Source organism: Pelodiscus sinensis, chromosome 7 (genome assembly GCF_052426305.1).
Source record: "Pelodiscus sinensis isolate ZL-2025 chromosome 7, ASM5242630v1, whole genome shotgun sequence".
Lineage (NCBI taxonomy): Eukaryota > Metazoa > Chordata > Testudines > Trionychidae > Pelodiscus > Pelodiscus sinensis.
This window is the reverse complement of record NC_143058.1, coordinates 76,624,831-76,646,803: the sequence shown is the minus strand read 5'-3', so window position 1 is coordinate 76,646,803 and position 21,973 is coordinate 76,624,831. Positions and strand designations below refer to the sequence as shown.

The 21,973-nt window shown below is 45.4% G+C and overlaps 1 protein-coding gene across 6 annotated transcripts in view; it reads right to left on the bottom strand.

Moving 5' to 3' along the window:
* The window catches only part of NRP2 (neuropilin 2), a 131,212-nt gene that overhangs the window by 26,895 nt on the left and 82,344 nt on the right, over positions 1–21,973 (bottom strand). For 3 of the 6 annotated variants that reach the window (XM_075934328.2, XM_075934330.2, XM_075934332.2), the window contains exons 13-15: positions 10,689–10,951; positions 8,909–9,005; positions 4,119–4,160 (exon numbers count right to left, since the gene is read on the bottom strand). In XM_075934328.2, the coding sequence (XP_075790443.2) occupies positions 4,119–4,160; positions 8,909–9,005; positions 10,689–10,951 (402 nt within the window). The remainder of the gene's footprint in view (positions 1–4,118; positions 4,161–8,908; positions 9,006–10,688; positions 10,952–21,973) is intronic. The other 3 variants (XM_075934329.2, XM_075934331.2, XM_075934334.2) reach the window with 1 other exon arrangement.

The window sequence follows — 21,973 nt, the reverse complement described above, 5'->3', positions numbered from 1 at the left end:
AACGTGGTCTGTGGTCCTGTATTGCAGTCACGTGACAGATACATGTTCCCCTTCAAACTTACTGAAAAATATGCCAATATGGATTACTAATGTGGTGGGGGATTTCATTGATTCCAAGGCCAAAAGGAGTCATGATGATCAGCTAGTCTTACCTCTTGTATAACATAGGTGGCCATAATATTTCACCTAATGACTCCTGCATCAAGCCTGTACTGAGCTTCAGCACCGCTCTTAGGCATTGTCTCCATTTACTGAGAGATCCATGCTCCAGGGATTGATCTAGAAGGTCTAGAAAGGACCTGCTAAATCCACCACTGATTGCACTCCCATTGACTCCAGTACTCCACCGCAGCACGAGGAGTAAGAGAAGTGGACAGAAGAGTTTCTCCCATTGACATCCCTCCTCCCGCAGTGGGGAAGCCACAGTAAGTCCAACTAATTTATGTCAGCTTCAGCTATGCTACTCATATAAATGGGAGTTGCGTACCTTAGTTCGACTTTGTAGATCTGGCCTTAGACCGACATCCCTTTTTAGTGATGCAGAATCTATTATCAACTGGTGAAGCAGAATCTACCATGCTCCCAGGAAACCTGTAGTAATGGTTTATAAACTTCCTCCCAAATTTGTCTAGGGTCATTCAGCTTCCAGACATTGGCTCTTGCAATGCCTTTTTTGTGAAGGTCAGATGCTCCATCTCTCAAATGAGGTCATAGTTTATGAACACTTGACTGGTCTTATCAAAGCCTGGCCCACTAGCTAAGATGGAACGTAGGACTTACCATGGCCCACACACACACCCTGGGTTATTGTTAAACTGTCTAGGGTTGTTTTTTTTTTAAACTTGCCCTTTGAGACAGTGCAGTTTGAATGGACATAAAAGGATATAAATCTGTGGGAGCCTGAACTTCATCCTGCCAGGAGCCAAATGTTCTTATACTAAGTAGTGTAAGAACAGGTTGATTCTAGCCATCCTCCTCCTTGAAGCAGAGTTGACCGCCATGGACACCACAGGTCCTACCATGTAACACTCCATCTTGATGTGTGTGCCCATTCCCTGCATTGTGATGGAGCAGTGCATGATGGGACCAATAGAAGCACCTCAGCACAAAAGGGGATTGTGTCCCTGAGTGATGACAATCTCACACTAGGTTACTCTTGGCAGCCTTCAGATTAGCCAGTGCTCTTCAGACACCTCTGCTTTAGCATATTTGTTCATTTTTTTTAATTGTATCCTTTGGTATATATGGTTGTGACTACTTTCTTCCACTATTTGATCTGAGGAAGTGGGTCTGGCCCACGAAAGCTCATCATCTAATAAACCATCTTGTTAGTCTTTAAAGTGCTACATTGTCCTGCATTTTGCTTCAGCTACCCCAGACTAACACGGCTACATTTCTATCACTACTCTGCTTTAGCCTGAGACTCAGGCTTTGTCTGCACTGGCAATTGAGTGACAAAGCTTTTGTGATTCACAGGTGCTTAAGCAGGTGCCCTGAACAACAAAAGCTTTGTAGGCACAAGAGAACACTCCTGCCAGCAGTGAAAACGTTGCTAGTAAGGGGAGGAAGGTTTTGTTGGCAAAGATGCCAGGAACAGTGTTTACACTGCCTGAATATAAGTCACTGTGTAGTACAGACACACCCTGAGTCTTCAGTGATCACTTTTGCCATCTAGAAAGCAATCTAGGAGCAACCGCTGCTGCTGCTGCTGCAGCAAATTTTAAGAATAAATTAATAGCTGGCAGGGGATTTACTGCTGAGTCACAGTGAACAAGCCAGTGCTCTTAACCCGGGGTGGAGGAGGGGTGAACTACAAGCAATTCTATTACCCAGGGACACATCAGCCAGAACACTGCCTCTCTCCTCCCTGCCCCAGAAAAAGCTCCTGGTTCCATTCCCTCCTATTGCTGGCCTGGCCCATATGCCACCAGGCACTGCCCCACCCCGCCACTGAGTAGTGCTCCAAGTCTCCCTTAGCCCCAAATCACTGGAGAGGAAAGCTCGGTAGCGCGGCTGTGGCCTGCCACAGCCCTGGAGGACTGGGGAGCCCAGTGATATGGCCCCAGCCTTCCCAACCCTTGGCCATACAGATCTCCCACCCCCCGCAGCCAGGCCACCAGGCAGCCAGAGTGGACCCAGCACCAGGACAGACGGCGCAGGGCGGCAGGAGTGGGACTGGATACTGGGGAAGCAACAGTGGGGCAACATGAGGTAGTTTGGGAAAGCAGTGCCTTCCCCTACGTGTGTGTGTGTGTGTGTGTGGGGGGGGGGTTAATGTGTGCACAGACTTTCAACTGCAGAGCCAGAGGGGTATTTGGGAACCGCACTGGACTTGCTTGGCACAGACGGGGAGGGTGTGTGTGACAGACCAGTACAGAAGTATTCTGTACTCTCCAGAGCACGGAACGGCCAGGGAATCAACATTTCCACAGCTAGGAGACAGCTCCTTGAGACAGCTCTGTCAGCCAACAGCAACCTGGCTGACAGGGGGCAAAGCCTTCCCTTGCCTATGATGCCTGCTGCCTCAGGCAAGAACACTACCAGCTTGTCACCAAGGCTGTGGGTCTCAGTGGAAGGGACACAAACTCGCCTATAAACAGCCCAAATACCTAGAATACTTACATGAAGAACGTTACCACAACTATACCATTAGCTCACTGGTCACTCTGGGTGTGTCTAAACTACATGGCTCCATCGATGGAGCCATGTAGATGAGGCTGATCGGCAGAGGGAAATGAAGCCATGATTTTAATAATCGCGGCTTCATTTAAATTTAAATGGCTGCCGTGCTCTGCCGATCAGCTGTTTGTCGGCAGATCGGGGCAGTCTGGACGCTCCCCTGTCGACCTTAAAGCCCTTTGTCGACCTCCCCAGTAAACCTCATCCCACGAGGCATAAGGGGGAATACCCAGCTGAAATAAAGGGACCAGTTTTTGGTAGGTGGAATGCCTTTTAAACCTAAGGATTCCTGCTTTTCCTTCTTTGGAGTTTGACAATCTGGCTATGTCTATACTGAGCCTGCTTTGCACAAAAAATATGCAAATGTGGTGAAGCATGGAATATCGCCACACCTTATTTGCATAATTAATGAGGCTCCATTTCTGCACAAGAGGCTTTTGCGCAAGAGCCATTCTTCCTGAAAAAAATGCGGAAGAACGGCTCTTGCACAAAAGCCTCTTGCGCAAAAACAGAGCCTCATTAATTATGCAAATGAGGCATGGCGATATTCCACGCTTTGCCTCATTTGTATATTTCTTGCACCAAACGGGCACAGTATAGACATAGCCTCTATGTACTCATTTCTGGAGAGGCAATGAGCATTAGACACTGAAAAAGAGAAAAAAAATCTTCCCCAGAAGAGGACAGCTCACATTTTTTCAGAGTAGAAAACAGCATCCTCACTGAACCAGAAACATGTTTAACGAGCAGGGCACTAGCTCTGAACTCCTCTTCGTTTTGTTTTACTCTGCAAGTTCTATCAGAGAAGAATCCCTTTTGGTATCCTTTAGAGTAGCCTCACGCTATTAAATGCACCATTTCACCTTGATTCTCTTTTATTGAATGTCAACTTCCAAACTTCTTGTGGCAGGTGTTCTTTCAATTCTACCTCCTAATTTCCTTCCTTCCCCTTGCAAGCAAGCCAGCTGCCACTGTGCCTCACTAATAGTTTTGGCATCTGTACGCTGGATAGCAACCATCTCATGCTAAAATAAATTGCTGCCACCTCATTTTACTCTTTGTTCACTACCAGTGTTTTTGGTTAGGTCTGTCAGTGGTTTCTCTTTGCTTCTGGGTTCTACCTTTTAAGTTTCATTGCTCCCCCCTGGGCACTGCGAAACCGACCACTTTCTCTCTTTTTCTGCTGGGTCTTGTCTATGGGTTTCCTAACTGTAACTAGATGTGAGGTGGCAAAACCTTCTACTAGCCCCTCGCCCCCCCTCCATGAGGAGTGCACAGGCAATGCCATCTGCCACTGGGAAAGCATATTGCACATTTACAGTTCCCCTTGTCTGGGGACACTGCACCTTATTTTCACACGCATGCAGACCGATTTAAAAAATACAGTAGAAAATGAACTTGTGCCATCAGAGAAATGACTCAAAGAAGTGCAGAGTTACCTGGAATGTAGAAGTTCTCACCTGGGAAAGCTGTGATAGGTTCTGCAAAGGGAAAACATATTCTGGTGTTAGAAGGGAGAATGTTTAAATCAAACAGAAGATCCCATCTGATGCATGCTTAATTACTTATCAGTGACATCTCCTCAGGCCAAACATCAGCATCTATGACCCCTTTGACTGTACGAGGACCCCAATAGAGTTATTCCTAAACTTTTTACTAAGGCGACCCACTAGCTATAGGTAAGTTCATGGGTTGGGCCCAAAATCATACGCCAGAGCCACTCAGATTTGGCCTGGCTGCTGGAGCAGAACAGGAGCAGGGTGGGTTACTCTCCAAACCTGCTCATCCAGACCCTCCTCACACCAGGGCTACGTCTACACTGGCCCCTTTTCCGGAAGGGGCATGTAAATTTTACCTATCGTAGTAGGGAAATGCGCGGGGGATTTAAATATCCCCCACGGCATTTAAATAAAAATGTCCGCCGCTTTTTTCCGGCTTTTAAAAAAGCCGGAAAAGAGCATCTACACTGGCCCCGATCCTCCGGAAAAAGCGCCCTTTTCCGGAGGCTCTTATTCCTACTTCAAAGTAGGAATAAGAGCCTCCGGAAAAGGGCGCTTCAAAGTAGGAATAAGAGCCTCCGGAAAAGGGCGCTTTTTCCGGAGGATCGGGGCCAGTGTAGACGCTCTTTTCCGGCTTTTTTAAAAGCCGGAAAAAAGCGGCGGACATTTTTATTTAAATGCCGCGGGGGATATTTAAATCCCCCACGCATTTCCCTACTACGATAGGTGAAATTTACATGCCCCTTCCGGAAAAGGGGCCAGTGTAGACGTAGCCCAGGACTACAATCTGCTGTCTGGGAACAGGGTTACCACTTTGCCAGTAGTTGACTGGCCTGGATGTTTTTTTGTAGATGTGCCAGTTTCCAGAAAAATTATTTAATCTGCCAGGATTTCTTTAATGTGGGTCAAAAGATTTGCATTTAACACCACAATACACTGGGGATAGCTGATGCTAAAAGTTTCTGTGTTCAGTTAAAGATGCTGCAGTTTAAGTGATAACACATCAAAATTACTGAAGAAACAGCAGCTGTCTGGCCACCGAGACACAAGGGCACCTCCTGTGTGTATGAAAGAGAGTTTGAGTCACGTGAGAGTCAGGAGACACGCGAGGCCTATGAAATAACGCATGATCAGGGCAATGGTGCAGATCCTACTGCACGCCTGGAAAAAAGAAGCTCGAATCAGAAATGACACATTCAATGACAATGGGCTACCCAAAACAGACTACGTAGACTGGCTGGAAAACGCACCTGTTGGTTAGCAATGAAGTTCTCAAGCAGTACCTCTTTAGATACTATACATGGCTGTTGAAAGGGGTGATGGGGATTGCCTTGTGGTTGGGATTTGGGGTGGAGGTAGGCTTGACATGGGCAGGGAGAGGGCAGGGGATGCTGGGTTTTTTTTCATTTAAAAGTTGGTAACCCTATTGTGACAAACCCCCCCATGTGCTGAGGGATAGCTCCACTGGATCTGTATATCTATCATCTTGTATGTAAAGTTAGATATATGGATGCTTTGTGGTTTTAAAAATGCAAGCCATCAAGGTTGTTTCCCCCAAAGTCTGGTCACCTCTAAACAGCCCTTTTGTCCTTAAAATCTTAGCAGTGGTTGGTCCTAGGAAGTCATGTGACCTCCCTAACTGGTAGGTGCTGGCCAGGGAATTTTCCATGTAAGGGTGAAATGCAGAAACAGAATTCCCACCCAAAATGGAATCTATAAAACAATGGGAAGCTAGCAGTTTCTTTATCTTTGGCTGGCATGGCACACTCAAGAGGATAACTAAAGAGCCCAGAGAAAAGGAGACTTCCCTGGTTTGGAGGTTTAGCTGGAATAAGAATAATTTTAGGGTGAGTTTGTAATAAACTGGAGCTAACTCACAGGAACCTCTTAATGGAAGTAATGATTGGGATCGCAATGTTGCAGAGAGTCGGGGGGGGGGGGGGGCAGAAGGGACTATCCTGATCCTCTAGTCTGACCTCCTGTCTGTTGCAGGCCACAGAACCTCAACTGCCCACTTCTGCAATAGACACATAACTTCTGGGTAAGTTACTGAAGTCCTCAAGCCATGGTTTAAAGACTTCAAGGTAGAGAGAATTCATCATTTATATTAGTTTAAACCTGCAATTGATCCATGCCCCATGCTGCAGGGAAGGCAAAAAACCCCAAGTCTCGGTCAGTCAGACCTAAGGGAAAATTCCTTCCCAACCCCAAATATGGCAATAGGTAGACCCCAAGCATGTGGACAAGGCCCACCATGCAGATATCTGGGAAAGAATTCCCTGTAGTAACTCAAAGACCTCTCCATCTAATGTCCCATCTCCAGCAGCTGGAGATTTCTGCTATGGGCAGTTGCCGATGGGCCATGCGCCTTTATAGGTAATCTGGGATGGGCCTGAGCTAAAAAGCTGAATTTAGATCCAAACTTCAGGGTACAGTATGCTCCAAGTGCTGAAGTGTTTGGCTGCAGGGACCATGCTACCAAATTCCAATCAGAATCAGTGAGGGGTGTTTAGAGATGGGCTGGACCCAAGACACCAGATCCAGCTTCAGTTTGCACTCACAGGTGCCACGTCACTACATGCTACCCATGTCTTACAGATCCAATACACAAAGGAGCATGATTTTTGAAGTTAGGGTTAGGGTTGAAGATGCGATCTGTTACAAATCATTGGATCTGAAAAGCAATAACCAGGGTTATTAGTGATTACTTGTGCTCAAAGGTAAATGACTTCTGAGTATTTTTAGTTTACTTCTGCATTACGCCTGTGAGTCACACAAGCAGGCTGTGGCTGTAAAGAGCAATGTGAAATCATCGCTCAAATTCAGGACACGAGTGACAGGTTTTCCAAAGGAAAAATTATTGAGAGTTATTAGAGTTCTTTTCAGGCTGAAAGGGAATCAGATTACTTCCCAGGATTACATTTTAAAAACAGTAGCCTGTTACTTTGGTCAGTTACTTTTATGGTACTGACAAAGAAGGAATGTGGTATGCGCATATTGTTTCATATTACTATGGTGGCTTCGGAAGTGACCTTACAGATGAGATAGCATTACATTTTTCAGTTAAAACCATTTTAAAATCCCTTTGTTAGGCATGATCAGAAGCAAAATAACACCTAATTATTATTAGGTTCATAGGTTCAGATTAGAGTTCCTGAAAAGATGCATGTAAATCTATGAAGCAGTTTGACGCAATTTTTAGAACTATCATTTTTTATGGACCCTTATGACTTACAAATGGGATTGTTTTAACACTTAAAGCTTTTCTTACATGTAGAGAAAAACAAAATATTGGCGATCAGGCAAGATTATTTTATAAAAAGCTCGAAAAGAAAAAAGTTAACAACATAAGAACATTATTCATCATTCCTGTTTCTTTTTATGCTGTAGAGGCCATGCCATGTTTGTCAATTGCCAACACGGAATTTTGCATGTGCCACATTAGCTCTTTTGGCACGAGGGCAAGTGGTCAGGAGACCTCAAAGCTTCAAAGAAACTGGGACTCACAGAGCTCAGAACGAATCTGGTCTAGCTCTTGTACTGCCCTTATCACTGCAGTATCATCCGGTGGTGTATTAAGCAATGTGACTATAAATTGTCATGTGTTGTTCATTTTCTCGCTTGTTCCAGTGCCCTATCATGCTGAATTTAGGAGGATCCTAGCAACTTGTTCAGAGTTATCTTGCTGATATGAACCTTTCTAAGTCCACCTTAGGCCATGGCCAGCTCCAGTGGAAAAATTCTGATTTCAGCCCAATTAGATGTGGCCCCTTAGGAGGTATGTAACAGCCAAGCACTGCTCTGAAGCTGTACAGAAGGGTAGGTCCACTCCCATGGACATCTGCCACCACTGACCCTACTTATTGGATATTTTTCATAGTCCAGCTCCTCCCATCATACCTCTACGGCCAGACTCTGCCATGACAATGAAATCATGGCACACTCTAGCCCAGGTTCATTATCTGGTGACTGCCATTATTCAAATGCAACAAAGGAATGGGTAGGCTAGATGGGTGAACGGTTGAATTACCATTCCAGTGGTAAATCTCTAATAAATGTTTTCAAGCTTATGTAGCTTTCATGTTTAATGAACCTGTCTACATGACTTTTGCCCTGGATCAAGAAATGATGAATTCTTGTACAAGCTTCTCTTTCATTATTATGTTAAAATTGCTACAAAACCCCTCTGCTATTTATTTCTCATTAGAAAAGGCTCCTATTGAACCCATCAGCCCCACCAAGCATGTAATGCTGACTGGCAGCTGGTTTCCTTTGTCTAGCGCTTTCCTTTTAAATTTTGCGTATGCCCTTTCTATTGCGAATTCTTTAATAACCCCACCTATTGTTTCAGCCCTCCTCTGTAGACATATATACTCCCATTGATGCCTCTGACACCAGTACCTGCCTTCCCTAAGGACTTATTTCTCCTGATTTCCCTCAGATGCAAAGACCAGCTTTATTAAAATCCAGAAAAATCACTGTAATTTAGGCAGGAGAAGAGTTCCGGTCCCTTGGCAAACTTTTGGAAACAAAGGCTCTCATGCTCTCATGAACTGGACTACTTTTGCTGCATGCAACAGTGATTCCTTGTCTAATTTTCTGCCAAGAGGACATGAGAATCAGCAGGTGTAATTCCATGAGCTGCGTTATGCTGGAGGTGGAGCAAGATGTCGCCAAGATCCATTCTGGCCCTATAAATCGATGATGTTGTGAGACAGCTGTGTACGTACCCATACAGTTTTCTAGGGAGATATCGGAGCCGATCTGGATGTCATCTATGGCAATTTCTCCCGAATGTCCTTTTCTTATAACACCCTCAAACACAATCTAGGAGTAAGTCAGAACAGAAATGTCATTATTAAGCTTCCATTCCCAAGCAGTTCTTCTTGCCCTGGGAGAAAGAGACGGAAGTGTGCGCCCCACTTTTCGGTCCCCCCTTAGGCACTATTGGCAAGGGGCCAAATCCGGTGTCCAAATTCCTGGGCAGTGAGATTTCTGCCTGAGCAGGGACTGAATAAGAACTCAGGGAAAAGTTCATCATTTGAGCTAGTGACAGCTGGATTCCCAACTCACACTTTGTTTGAATAAAACTCATTTTTCAGGGACTACAAGCCAGGGCAATCGACTTGGAGGGTTTCTTAGTTGTCATGGGCTTAGCAGGACTCAATCAGCATAGTTCCACTGAGGTCAACGGAGCAGCACAGCTAAGGAGCTAGCCCACTGAGTTAATATTGGGCACAGCGCATGGTAAAAAAAAGGGTTAAGTATACAGTGATAATACATATCAAAACACGGTGGGAGACAGGCACATTGTTTCTAGTTCATCACTGAGGACATTAAAAAAATTGAATAGACTAATTAGCTGGTAAAAATGCTGGGTGCAAATACCTGCATTATTTAAGTAATATTCAGTTAGCTGATGTCTGTACATCACTTTTAACATGCAAAGTACTATCTAAATGCCAACTACCCTTATCTGTAAGCACACTGCGTGCACCGGTATTTTATTAAAAAGCCAAGCGAACATACACAGACCAGCAATACATCTCCGGGGATACTGGTGCAAAGACCTTTCCTTCATATGTGCAGTAACAATCACTTCCCTGCCATTGCTAACTTAAAGCCAGTTCTGCAGTCCTCCCACAAGCAACACTCCCACTGAAGTCGACTGGGAATTTTGCAGAAGTCAGAACTGCAGGGTCAGAGCCTTAGTCCCATGTAGCAGAGACCTTTTTCCCATTCCCACTTGGTCATTGCATGCTGAGCACAGTGACTCATTAGCAAGGCAACACATGTTCTCTGGTGAGTTGTGGCTTTCCTTACCAGCCAGATGTGGCAACTCTTTGGCTGGGGAAGAGAGTGATACGCTACCCTGCAACCATTACCCACACGACCCTTTTGTTAACCTCACAATGGGATGCTGGGGGCCTTGGAGAGGTCTTGTGGGCTCAATCCTCTTCCCACTGACACAAAGGATGCAGTATGGGGCCCTTAATCTATACTGTCTGCTTGCCTTTTGGTCTCAAGGTGTCACACCGTCCTGACTTCACCCACCCCCATCCCCAACACTCAGACTTGGAGCCAAGGTCAGGCAAGTGGTGTTTGCTTTGTTTTCATTCTCTTTCAAAGCGGGCTCCTTCCCTCTCACCTCCCCACCTTTCTACTGGCAGGATTTGTTTGTGTTTGCTCCTTAGGGCTTTGTGTCTCTTGTCAGATTACCTGATAATCATCTAAAAGAAAACAGAGGGAAATATTTGTAAAAGGGGAGATTTCAGGGATATAAAAGGCAACAGGATGAACAAAGACCTAAGTCTGTGTATAAAGACAGGCACATTCTGAATAACAAATAGAGTGTTATTTAGTTACTATAGCAACATAAGAAATACAGTGAAAACAGGCACCCTTGACAACCTTCCCCAATGATGAATGGGCACAGCCCTTTGAAATATTGACATAAGTATCTCTAAAATCCACTGGTAGCTCAGAGTAAACGGCCCTTTATCATCTTACTTGATAGTCCATGTCGTAGCTTGGCAGAAGGATCCGTCCCTCTCTCCACTCATCCCCTTGGTCTTCTGAGATGATCCACAACAGCTTTTTCTCCTGGCTTGCTTCCCGCCACACCTGCAGCATTATCCCATTACTCCCAAATGCTTGGTACTGAAACACCATGCACACAGCACTCCTAGGCAAGTAGATCACAGGGCTGAGGAGCCGGGTGTGTTGGTCCTCTCTCCTTCCACTGCTCTGCAGCCGCAAGTAGCGTTTACTCTCTGTCCAAGGAGAAAGGAGGTAAAACCTGATTGGATGACCTGATAGCATTTGTAATGAATATTGTGCTTTCCTGTTCTCAGCCTGAGAGGGTAGCAAGCCCAGCTCATGGCACATCATCTACAGGTCCTTCTAAAGTACATTGGCTCATATTTTGCTTCACGGGGTGCACTGGTCCGTAGAACCTACCCTATACACATTAAGATGTACCCTTTTTGAGCATCATGTAGTGATTTAAACTCACACACCATTCGGGGGGAGGGGAGGAACTTTTATGCGTCAGTAGCCACTGACCCACAAAAAAAATTCAGTCGGGGGCCACATACAAGTGAGAAGCAAAAAATCCAAAAACAAAACAAAACTGAGAAGGAGCAAGACGCTCCCTATATTCCCCTCCCACGCCAGAACCGAGAGAGGCCCAGCCTAGTAGATTTTGTATGCTGCAGCCCCGCAGGAGGGCAGTGGGGTAGCTAGAATGCCAACACAAGCTCCCCAATGCTTGGGAGTGTGTGGCTGAGCCTCGGGGGCCAGATCCAGGCAAGCCAAGGGCCTCATCTGGCACCCCATGTCTGAGGCTCTCCACGCTGGTTTAGTGAATCATTTGCTGTATGCAGCTTGGTGAGCTTCATATTCTGGTTGAAACATAGCCAGAAACTGGGATTTCCTTTCTATAGTATTTGCAACATGAATACTGTGCTTCGTTTCTATGGGTGCTGAATGAAAAAATGGGCAGGGAGAATGAGTGTGCCCATTCCTGCCGTACATCCTGCGTGAACTTGTTCAGAACTTAGGGTATGTCTATTCTTGCGCCCTCTTTCGAAAGAGGGATGTAAATGAAGACATTCGAAATTGCAAATGAAGCCGGGATTTAAATATCCCCTACTTCATTTGAATATTTGCACTAGGGTGCTGTTTCAAAATACTGCTATTTCAAAATAACAGATGCTGTTAAGACACGGTTTTTTCGAGAGAAAACCCTTCTCTCGAAATAACTAGTAAACCTCATTGTATGAGGAATAAGGGTTATTTCGAGAGAAGGGTTTACTCTTACATCTTAGCAGCATCTGTTATTTCGAAATAGCACTATTTCAAAATAGCGCCATAATGCAAATATGCAAATGAAGTGTGGGATATTTAAATCCCGGCTTCATTTGCAATTCTGAATGTCTTCATTTGCAACCCTCTCTCGAAAGAGGATGCAAGTGTAGATATACTAAGTTTCAGAGGATTCACAACAGGGATCCCAACAAAATACCACGAGCAGAGCAATGCTGAGGTATTTCTCATTATAAAAACACACAAAAACACTACTGCACATTCATTCAGCAGCATTTCAGGGAGGGGAAATACACAGGCTGGGAGTAGCATCAACTTTCCTGACCGAATGGACTGGACGCCATTTGCATCAATGGTGTCCCATCTGTCCAGTTGGGAAAGATGGCAACCCTATTTGGGAGCTGTTAGGAGGGAGAAATTGGAATAGAAAATAAATGGAAATTTTTTTCTGATGTGGGGAAGACGGAGATGTCTGTAACATGAACTGAAAACCAACAGTGACAGATTCTAGAGAAAATAATTCTGCAATGGAGCCAGAATGTTACAGGTTCTGAAACAAAACTAGCCCTGCCAAAAACATCTGCACCCAAACAATCCAGATAAATCAAGAGAGATTACTGGACATTAGAAAACCTGTGCTTTATCACGCATAAATTCATACTTTTGTGGAGTCTAGTGTCTGAAAGAGAAGTACACACTGCATCAATAAGAAGCCTGAGACAGAGCAGTAAGGGAGATGTCTTTATCACCAGCAGCCATAGTGTGCTAGGATACCGATAATGACACTGGAAAGCATAAGCCAAAGATTGACATAATTAGGACAAGTTATAGTCAGAAAAAATGACTCTGTAATAATGACATTGTGGGGGGTTTCATATTTATTCTGCCTAAAATGTGCTTGGCTTACAACCTGAAGTTGATTTTTCTAAGCACTAGCATTGCAAACGCGCCCTACTATCTGGATATCAAGCTTATCACGCTGTGTTCTTTGTGACTCTTTTCATCACCGGTGGTAAGTACTTTGCAATCAAAACCGAGCTGACAATTTTGTTGATGATACGTGAGGCAGAACGAAGCCCGGTTCTCAGTTTTTCCATGCTGTAGCTGAATTGCTCCAGAAGTGCAAATAAGAGAATGAACTTGTTTTTGTAAGAAAAGTAAGCAGCGATGACTCAGTGTTAGACACAAGGAACAGGTGTGTAGAGTGCAATAATGCTTTTTTTAAATACACGCAAGTCACTTTTTGGACTATGACTATATATGGGAAAAAGAATAGCTACCAGAACTATAAAGGCCAACCACATCCCATCACACAGGCGAAATTAACAGATGTAACTGGACTTAGAAATGCATGGAACAGCAAAAGGCCTCAGGCACCACACTTGGCTGGGCTAATCTAGATGAGGGATGTGTAAAACATGGGTTTTTTGTAAACATGTAACTGCTACTATATGGCTGGTGTCATTAGCATTCCATGTGACAGCTCTTTCCTCCTTTCCTTTGACATGAATACCACTGATTTAACATCATGCCTTGAGATCTGTAGCTTTCTGTCCCTACTGCACTCCTGCTGTCTTAGCTTTCTTGACCTCTCTGGGTATGATTCTGACAACCCCTCCACTGGCCTAAGTCTGCTCCCACTCAAGTTTTATCACCAACAGTAACAGAAGAGTATCAGAGGAGTAGCCGTGTTAGTCTGAATCTGCAAAAGCGGCGAGGAGTCCTGTGGCACCTTATAGACTAACTAAATGCATGCATTTGACGAAGTGGGTCTTTGCCCACGAAAGCTCGTGCTCCAACACTTTAGTTAGTCTATAAGGTACCACAGGACTCCTCGCTGCAGTAACAGAAGAGTTAGCTCAACAATAAGCAATCACACCAAACACATCTCCAGAGCAAGACCCATGGATGGACTGAGCTCAGGTTTCAAAACACCAGAAGGCAGATTCCCATCCAACCCTTCCCCGCCCCCAACCCAATCAATTTACTACTGCTTCTGCATCAGCTAAATGAAGACAAAGTCAAATTTTGTTTGAACAAAATACTAAACATTTGTATACTTTTTTATCATCTGTCCAGGGAGTAACAGAGACGCGGTTATTCCTTGGGAAACTCCATTGACTTCACATGAATTTGTCCACTTTGTCCAGTTTAATGCAACTATCAGCAGAGAAATGATCAGAGTGTTTGCCTAGTCCCAACTGAATGAAAATCACTTTAAAAAGTACCATGCCGCTCTCTGATGGGGGAGGGGTCTAGGTGATTCACTACAGAGTGGTGGTGGAGGAGGAGAAGGTGTGAGCGATAAACAAGAGGAGGAAGCAAAAAGGACAAACTGTACTTCATGCATACGCAGTGATAAGATATAATCAGTAGCCAAGCTCTCCTGAAATCAAATTCTCTTTCTATAATTTTCCACCAGCTTCTTCAAAGGAAAAACAAAACCAAAAATAAAAAGCAACCCTAAAAGGACTAAGACTGCTTCCCAGGTAAGTCACTCAGTCACAAATAAAAACGCCACTTGGAGTTTTGAGTTGTTAGACGCCATTTTCAGAAAGGGCTATTTGACTGTATCCTTGGGTCTTCCATGTGTCAATTGACCTCTTAGACTGATCCTGCCATGAGATCCTTGTGTCCCTGCAAAGACCTGGTCAAGTCAATGGGACTCTAATACCGGGAGATGCCTGAGTAGATCCAATTGCAAAACAAGTGTCCTGAATTGTAAGCAGTTCAGGGTAGGGATAGCTTCCTATGTGTTTGTACAGTATCTAGCACAATGTGGCTATGATCCTAAATGTGGCCTCTGCATACCCCATATTCCGAAGCTAAAGTCAAACCTCATTTAGGCATAATTGAGTAAGGTACTGAGCCACCCTCGCTCCCACAGAAGGCCTTGAAGATATTCCCAGGCTCTGAAAAACCCAGTCAGCTGCACAGCTGAAGACAACGTGGCATCGGCCCACGGTAGCTCTGGCTATGCATCAGACGCTGGTGGGCCAGGAAACGAGTGTGAGCTAAATAAAGCCGTGGCAAAGTTATGTTGACATCAGGAGAGATGTGTCCACTTACAGCAGGGCTGATTTGACCTGGTGAACTGTTCCCATTTCCAGCAGTTTGTATAATCAAAGAATTTTCTGAAATGCTGCCAAAAACAATCCAGCATCACCTCAACACCACTCTCAGAGCCTGCTGAAACTCAAACTTCCCTGCGTTTCTGAGGACTCTCGGCTGGTCTCTTTTTGGAGATAAAGTATGGTCTCGACCTATTTGAACAAAACCAAGCGGTGTGATCCACAGATGTGCTCAGTTTGGGGGCAATTCTACCACCTGCTCCCCTGCAGCTGGCAGCAGGTTTTGTTAGGATGTGTTTTTGTGCTTTGTAATGCAGGTTAGCAGGACCAGTTGAGCAAAGGCAGACATCACTTGCTATCCCATTTGAACATGAAGCTAGTGGGTCACTCTAATGGCAGGAGGGACCTTAATGAAAAGCCTTGTGAACATGCTGAGACCAACTAAATAAGGCCACTGCAGAGCTAATTGCTGACTCAGCATGCGTGAGCCACGCTGTTCCAGCAGTTAATATTTTTGACACAGTTAATGGAAGGCTTGCAGAGCAGAGAAGACACCTGAAAGAAAATCTCTTCTGTTGCTAAAACATTTGAAGAAAAACTACATAGAAGATTTGATCAATCCTTTCAGGATCAAACAATGCATTTCAGCCATTCCCCTGGATTTTTGATTCTAAGCATCTGTTCTTGCTAATGACACAGTCGATAAGGCTCCCACAGAACTGGCATCCGAGGTTCAAAAGGCCAGCTCACAGAACAGCTCACAGCATCTTAGCCTACTGCTGTTTCTGCAAACGGTGCTTCTGCCACTTCCCATGGAGATTTATGGATACATCTGGATTTAGTAGAGCAAGAGCAGCGTGAACACGCAACTGTCACTGACCAGACAACAGCATAATCAATTATACGTGCACCTTAGCGAACCCCAGGTCAATCAGAAGACTGATCCTACAAACAAACCATCTGGAAATCCAAACAAACCATCTGGCCAACATGCACTTCTTTTGGCTAGCACCTTCCCCTCCTACTAGTGAGCCATTTGAGAGATTATTAGGTGCAGCGGGAGATGAAGTCTAACAGCTCAGGTCATGCTTAAATCATGAGTTGGTACAGCAGCTTGTCTCACAAGGTCAACCTATCTGCACTTGGTTTCTGAATACACAACAATAGGCTCCCAAGAAAAACAGCTACCCTGATGGGTCCCAGCAGCACATCTGGAAGTGTTCCAACAGAACACATTGGGTAGGATATAAATAATCAATTACCACAGTTCTCAGTCAAAGGCCATAAAGTTTCCTCTTCGTTGAACATTGTAGACTTACAATTGCTACTCTGTGTCAGATCTTTACATTCACCCATACCTCTTTCCCAAGTCACTGCACTCACCATTATTACAAAGCTAATTCCTGTGGGGTTTTCACTGGAAGCATCACTCCCCACCAACTCCTGCCTTTCGGTCGTAAAGGGCTTTGCTGCTTGTGATTGCTGTCACTAGTGCATAGTCACAACCACCACTTTCACTTGTCTCTATGAGGGATGTTACCAATAAGTCAAGACTTATTGGTTAATGTAGTTGACTACTCGCATTCCCCCCCTTGCTGCTCCTGTATTAGAGCAGCATAGCATGGCAGGGGGCTCCCCGGGATTGGGGCCGGACCGCACTAGCTGCCAACCCCGCTCCCGAGAGCTACAGAATAGTCGACTAACCGCTAAGAATTCGTGAGGTTAGTCAACTATTCTCTTACCCAATAGCTAACCTCTCCAGTCTCTACAGATCTAGATCTGCTCCTGCTCTTCCAAGCTTGCAGGAGATGGTCCAGGAGATGAGACACTGATCTGAGGTTCAGTTCCCAGCTATACTAGTGATGTGGTGTGTGACCCTGTACTTAGCACTCCACCTGTGACATCCTCCCCTATCTCACAGGGCTGATGGTAAGCTAAAAATTCATACTGATCATGGGGTGCCCCAATACGCTGATGAGGGCCATATGAATTCTGCTTCTGAGTGATCAGTGCCTCAAACACTCAAGTAGTAGTTAGAGCCAGATGTTTACGATAAAGGATCTGCTCAATATTTGCATGCAGACCACCTACAACCCAATAGAAACTGCACACTTTGCATGAAACAGAGGAGTGCATGCACTGATCTGTGTGCCTACATGGTTTTATGCAGGTACAACTAAAGGCAGCAGCCCACAAATAAAGGCATTACATACTGTAATGAACTGGAGGAGTGCTGGTGACTAAGGGGTTAACTCAGGGTACGTCTACACTTACATCCACACTGCAACTGTGTTCTTTTGACAGAAAGTCGAAAGACCGCAGGGAGTTTTCTTTCGACAGCGGTAAAGAGCTCTTTCGGAAAAAGGCATGTGTAGAGGGGTTTTTTTTTGTTTTTTTCTTCAAAAGAAGAGGCCTCCAAGAAAAAGCACAAGTGCCCGGGTGGCCACTCTGTCCATAGTAAACACAACAAGATAGAGGCTTGGAATTTGAATTGGATATAGATTCCCTGCCTGCTTTCTTTGTTGGACAGTAACACCAGGGATTGAGAAAGACAGAATGATTTAAACCCAGGAAGCACTATCATGCCCCCACCCCATGGAATTCAGGACAGGGGAGCGGACTGAACAAAGAGAAAAATTAGAAGTGAGTACCAGGGAAATACGAGGCCAGTCGTGTTCAAGGTAATTTTTCTTTATTTTATGGTTTGGCTTGAACTACTCTGTGTTCAACTACTACCATGCCTCCCTCCCTGTTTACCATCTAAGCACCGTGCCGAGATTTTTTTCTCTGTTTTAATTTATTTTCCTCATTTGCTCGGTAACATCTGGCAACCAAGTATGCTTTATCAAGTTTATCTTTTGTTTGGTAATAAAAATCACTTTTAAGGTGATGATTTGATTCTTGTGTCCTGGAAAGTCTGTCTGTGGGTATCTGCAGGCCTCTGACTGAGGGGTCAGCTACCAGAGACTGCAGCTTGTTGTCTTCTTTTCTTTTTCAAGCTCTTTTGGGGCAAAAGAGCTTGGGGTCCCCCTGGGGGTGGTTTCAAGTGTTCACCCCTGGCTTTTCGGAGGGGGTCAAAAGCACTTCATGGTGGCAGCGAATTCCCCAAAATCTAGGTATTAGGATTTTGGGGGGAAGTTTTTGTAACCAGTGACTGTAGAGGCAAGGTTTTGGAGTGCGCTTGCAGGCCCCCACCTTCTGCATTCGTAGTGCCAGAGTGAGGAACAGCCTTGACACAGCACAAGCTAGGTATCTGTTTTTCTTTACATTTCCCAAAACCTGGCTCTGGGAGTCATTAACCAGTCAGTCATTTAAAACACTCACTCTCACTCTCACACACACACACACACACACACACACACTTTCTCTCTCCCTCTCACACTCTCTCTCTCTCAAAGCAAAGGAATGGAAACATCCATTTATAGGAAAACTTCCACAGTGTAAGCCTGGGGCCCAGCACTGTTTTCACTGAAGCGAATGGGAATTTGCCAGTCCTTTAGGGACATGTCATGACCCTGGCTGTGCTACAGTGCATGAGGGTAATGGACACAAGGACTCTCTTTCTCCCCAGCTCAGTCTACCCACATTGCAGGGGGAAGGGATGGCCCAAGTACAGCCATAGGGCTGCTACACTTTCTCTTGTGCACAGACGCGGGGAGGGGCGTAAGCAGAGTAGCTGGCCGACCAGTGAAGGGACCTGAGGCAGGTGGAGGGCTGGGAGCAAGGGAAGAATTAGCAACCACACTGTAATTCACAGTGCGGGTCATGATCTGTTCTTGGGGTGGAGCAGCTACTTGCTTCCTCCTCAGTGGGTGCACTGGCAAAGTGCACGAGGATCAGGGTCTATTTGTGCAAGTAAGAACTGGGTGGCTCCCTTGGCTCCACAAGAATCAATGGCAGAACTCCCACTGACTTCTAAGTGATTGGGCTGAGCCTTCAAGGGACAAACCGCACCAGCCTTACTGATAGGGAGCAGTACGTAACACTGCGAATATGCCCCAGAAACTCACAAGGACCCATCGTGGTGTCAGGCTCCAGGAGGCTACGCCCAACCCCACTCCCCAGAAATTAACAGCAACCACTTCTACTGATTCAGTGGAGCAGGATTAGGGTCCAAGTGCCTAAATTCTACAGAGTGCAATAAAAATGCAGCCCTTGAAAATCCCATGGGACTAACACAAGGCTAGTCAAAGGGTCACCAGCAGCTTAACTATGGCCCAACATATATTCACAAAATGAGCTCTTGCAAAACCTCAAAGCAATGCAAATATTTCCCCACTGGAAACATTTTTAAACAAATAAGTCTTTTCCTGCTGGTCCTGCAATCCAAGTATGAGAGCACTTCTGCCCCTGAAAGTGGAGCTGGCCACAAGCCTAAAGCCACAGTGAAATTCTCTCCAGTGACCGTCACTGCTCAGACACTGCAATACTCCTACCCACTAGTTTCGTATAGTGCCAGGTGCGGTTAGCAATGCTGGATTCGCACACGTGCTTATTTCGCAGACAAAGGTCTGAACAGCCTTTGCTCACTCGGGGAGATAGAAGTGTGTGCCTATAGGATGGAGCCCTAGGATTTCTAAACGACAGTGTTCTTGTAACATCTTCTAATCATTTCCTTTACACCTGTAAAAAAAATCTAAACATCCGTGTCCAGATTCTAAGCTGGTATATTCCACTGATGACAATGGAACAAGACCGACTTGTACCAACTGAAAATATGCTGCCCAGTATCTTTCCAGACTCTTGGCAGTCACTGAAGAGGATGACTATGGCAGAGCTTCTCAGCACCTGCCCGATTCAAGATACCTAGTTTAGCAACTGGAACAAGTGGGTTCCTATTCTGGTCCCTCAGGACCTTGATCTTGCCCCCCTGACATCAGTGAGAGTTTTGCCATTGACTTCCATGGGAGCAGGATCAGAACCTCATTGAAAGTTGACCCTGTTGCAAATGGTAGTAAACTCCCTCAATGCAGCTACAGGGGCAATCTGTTGACGTGAAAATCCACAGGGAAAAAACTGCAATCCCCTTTTGGAGCATGACAGGAGAAGAAAGTGGGTTCCTTTGCCCCACAAAAAGGCAAGCGGCAGGTGGAAGCAGGATGGCTTTCTGCCGAGTTAAGCAGCGTGGCGCCCTGTCACCAATAGGGGTAGCTGAATTTGTCATGGGAGGCTCTAAGGGATGACGGAGACAATCGTGCTGCTACAAGCACAAGAAACATGGTGCTAATAAAAGAAACGCCAAGGTCCCGGAGAGACTCTTGGAAATACAACTAGTGGGTGTCTGGTCAGTTGCAAGGAGCTGTTCCCTATGCCAAACAGGAGAAATACTTGTGAGCACACACAAAACGAAATCGAAAGATATCTAAGGAATCCGAGCCTGCCTTTCAACAGATTTTTCTAATCAAATGCCTTTTGGATAATATTTCAGCCAATTCCCCCTTCCCATGCTCACTCAGCCAGGGCCCCTCCTTTTAATTTAATTTTTTTGTTTTGCCATTTGATGAAGAAACAGAAATACATTCCACATGCCTCTTAAAGGCACAGCACGTTTCTTTCTCCCGTGGCAGCACCAAGCGTTCCATGGCAGCACCTTTAAATTTAAGGAGCTCCAACAAATCTGAATGTGCCCTGCCCTTAAACTCAGTACAGCTGCTCCCCTTCACCCAACTGCTCACCCTTGGCAGGAGCAGGGGTTCAGCAGGAAAGACCACCTTGAGCAGAAAGGACTTTTTATCCTTTCTTTGCTTGGAGTCTGGGGATGAATTTTATAAGTAGAAGCAAAATGCTGGAAGGGGTAACTAGAAAACCCTCAGAGGAATGAAGGAGTGTGAGCTAACAATCTTGCTATTCTGCTTCCACGCAGCATACTACAAGAGGCTCTTTTTTAACATCACAGGTCTCTTTTTAAAGCTGAAAAAAGCATCTACTCACTGCCCTTTGTGTTGTCCTTCCTCATTTCTTAAAGCAGGAACCACGTTGCACCCAATTGTCCTTTCCAGGATGAATCCTTTTACATTCTTCCAATGCAGCGGAAAGCTAGACCCGCTCACCGCCCGGCAGCTCCTATGTTATCCTGCCTGACATTCTTCTCCGAACAATGGGGTGCAACTGATCAGTGGGGCAGTGCCATGATTCTACAGCCAGTAGCTCATCTCACCGACTTAGTGCTTCAGGCGAGAGCATGGCCAGAGGGAGAAGAGGCCAGCACCACTTTGGGGCTCACCTTTGTGAACATGAAGCACTGTGTCTGTACAGCACCTAGCACAATGGGGCTCTCAACTCTGTGCGGGACTCTAGGCGCTAGTGGAGACAACACCTCCCTTGTCTCTCTAGTATCCCCTTGATCTAATATCCAGCATTGCTACAGATATACTCCAGGCACAACTGTACTGCAAACAGCAGCTACTTGGAGAAATCTCCCTGTGGCTGCCAGAGGCAAAGCTCGCTAAATCAACAGAAGGCTGGGAGCAGTCCCCAAGGGCTGGAGAGACTGCAGTTCAGAAGTACCAGAGAGAAAGAGAGCCAGGGTAAGAAATGGAAGGTCATAGGGTGCAAACTCCAGAAATGGGGCAGACAACCAGAGAGGGCCAGATCCCGGGTAGGAACATCACTCATCCCAAACTGTCCCTAAACACACACACACACACACACACACACACGTCTTTTAAGAAAAAAAGGGCAATTAATTGTAGGAAGACTGGGGGAAGAGGAAATGAAATGAAAAATGGAGTCTGAGTTATAAAAATAGGTAATTTTTCCTACTTGCAGGAGGCTTATTACATTAATTAAACATTATTACAGCAAATGAGATGGGGGGGCATTATTAACCCTGGGACTGGCGGTAAGTGTTCTCTCCTGTTGCCTGAGGCCCCAGTGATCCGCAGATATTAATCTTTG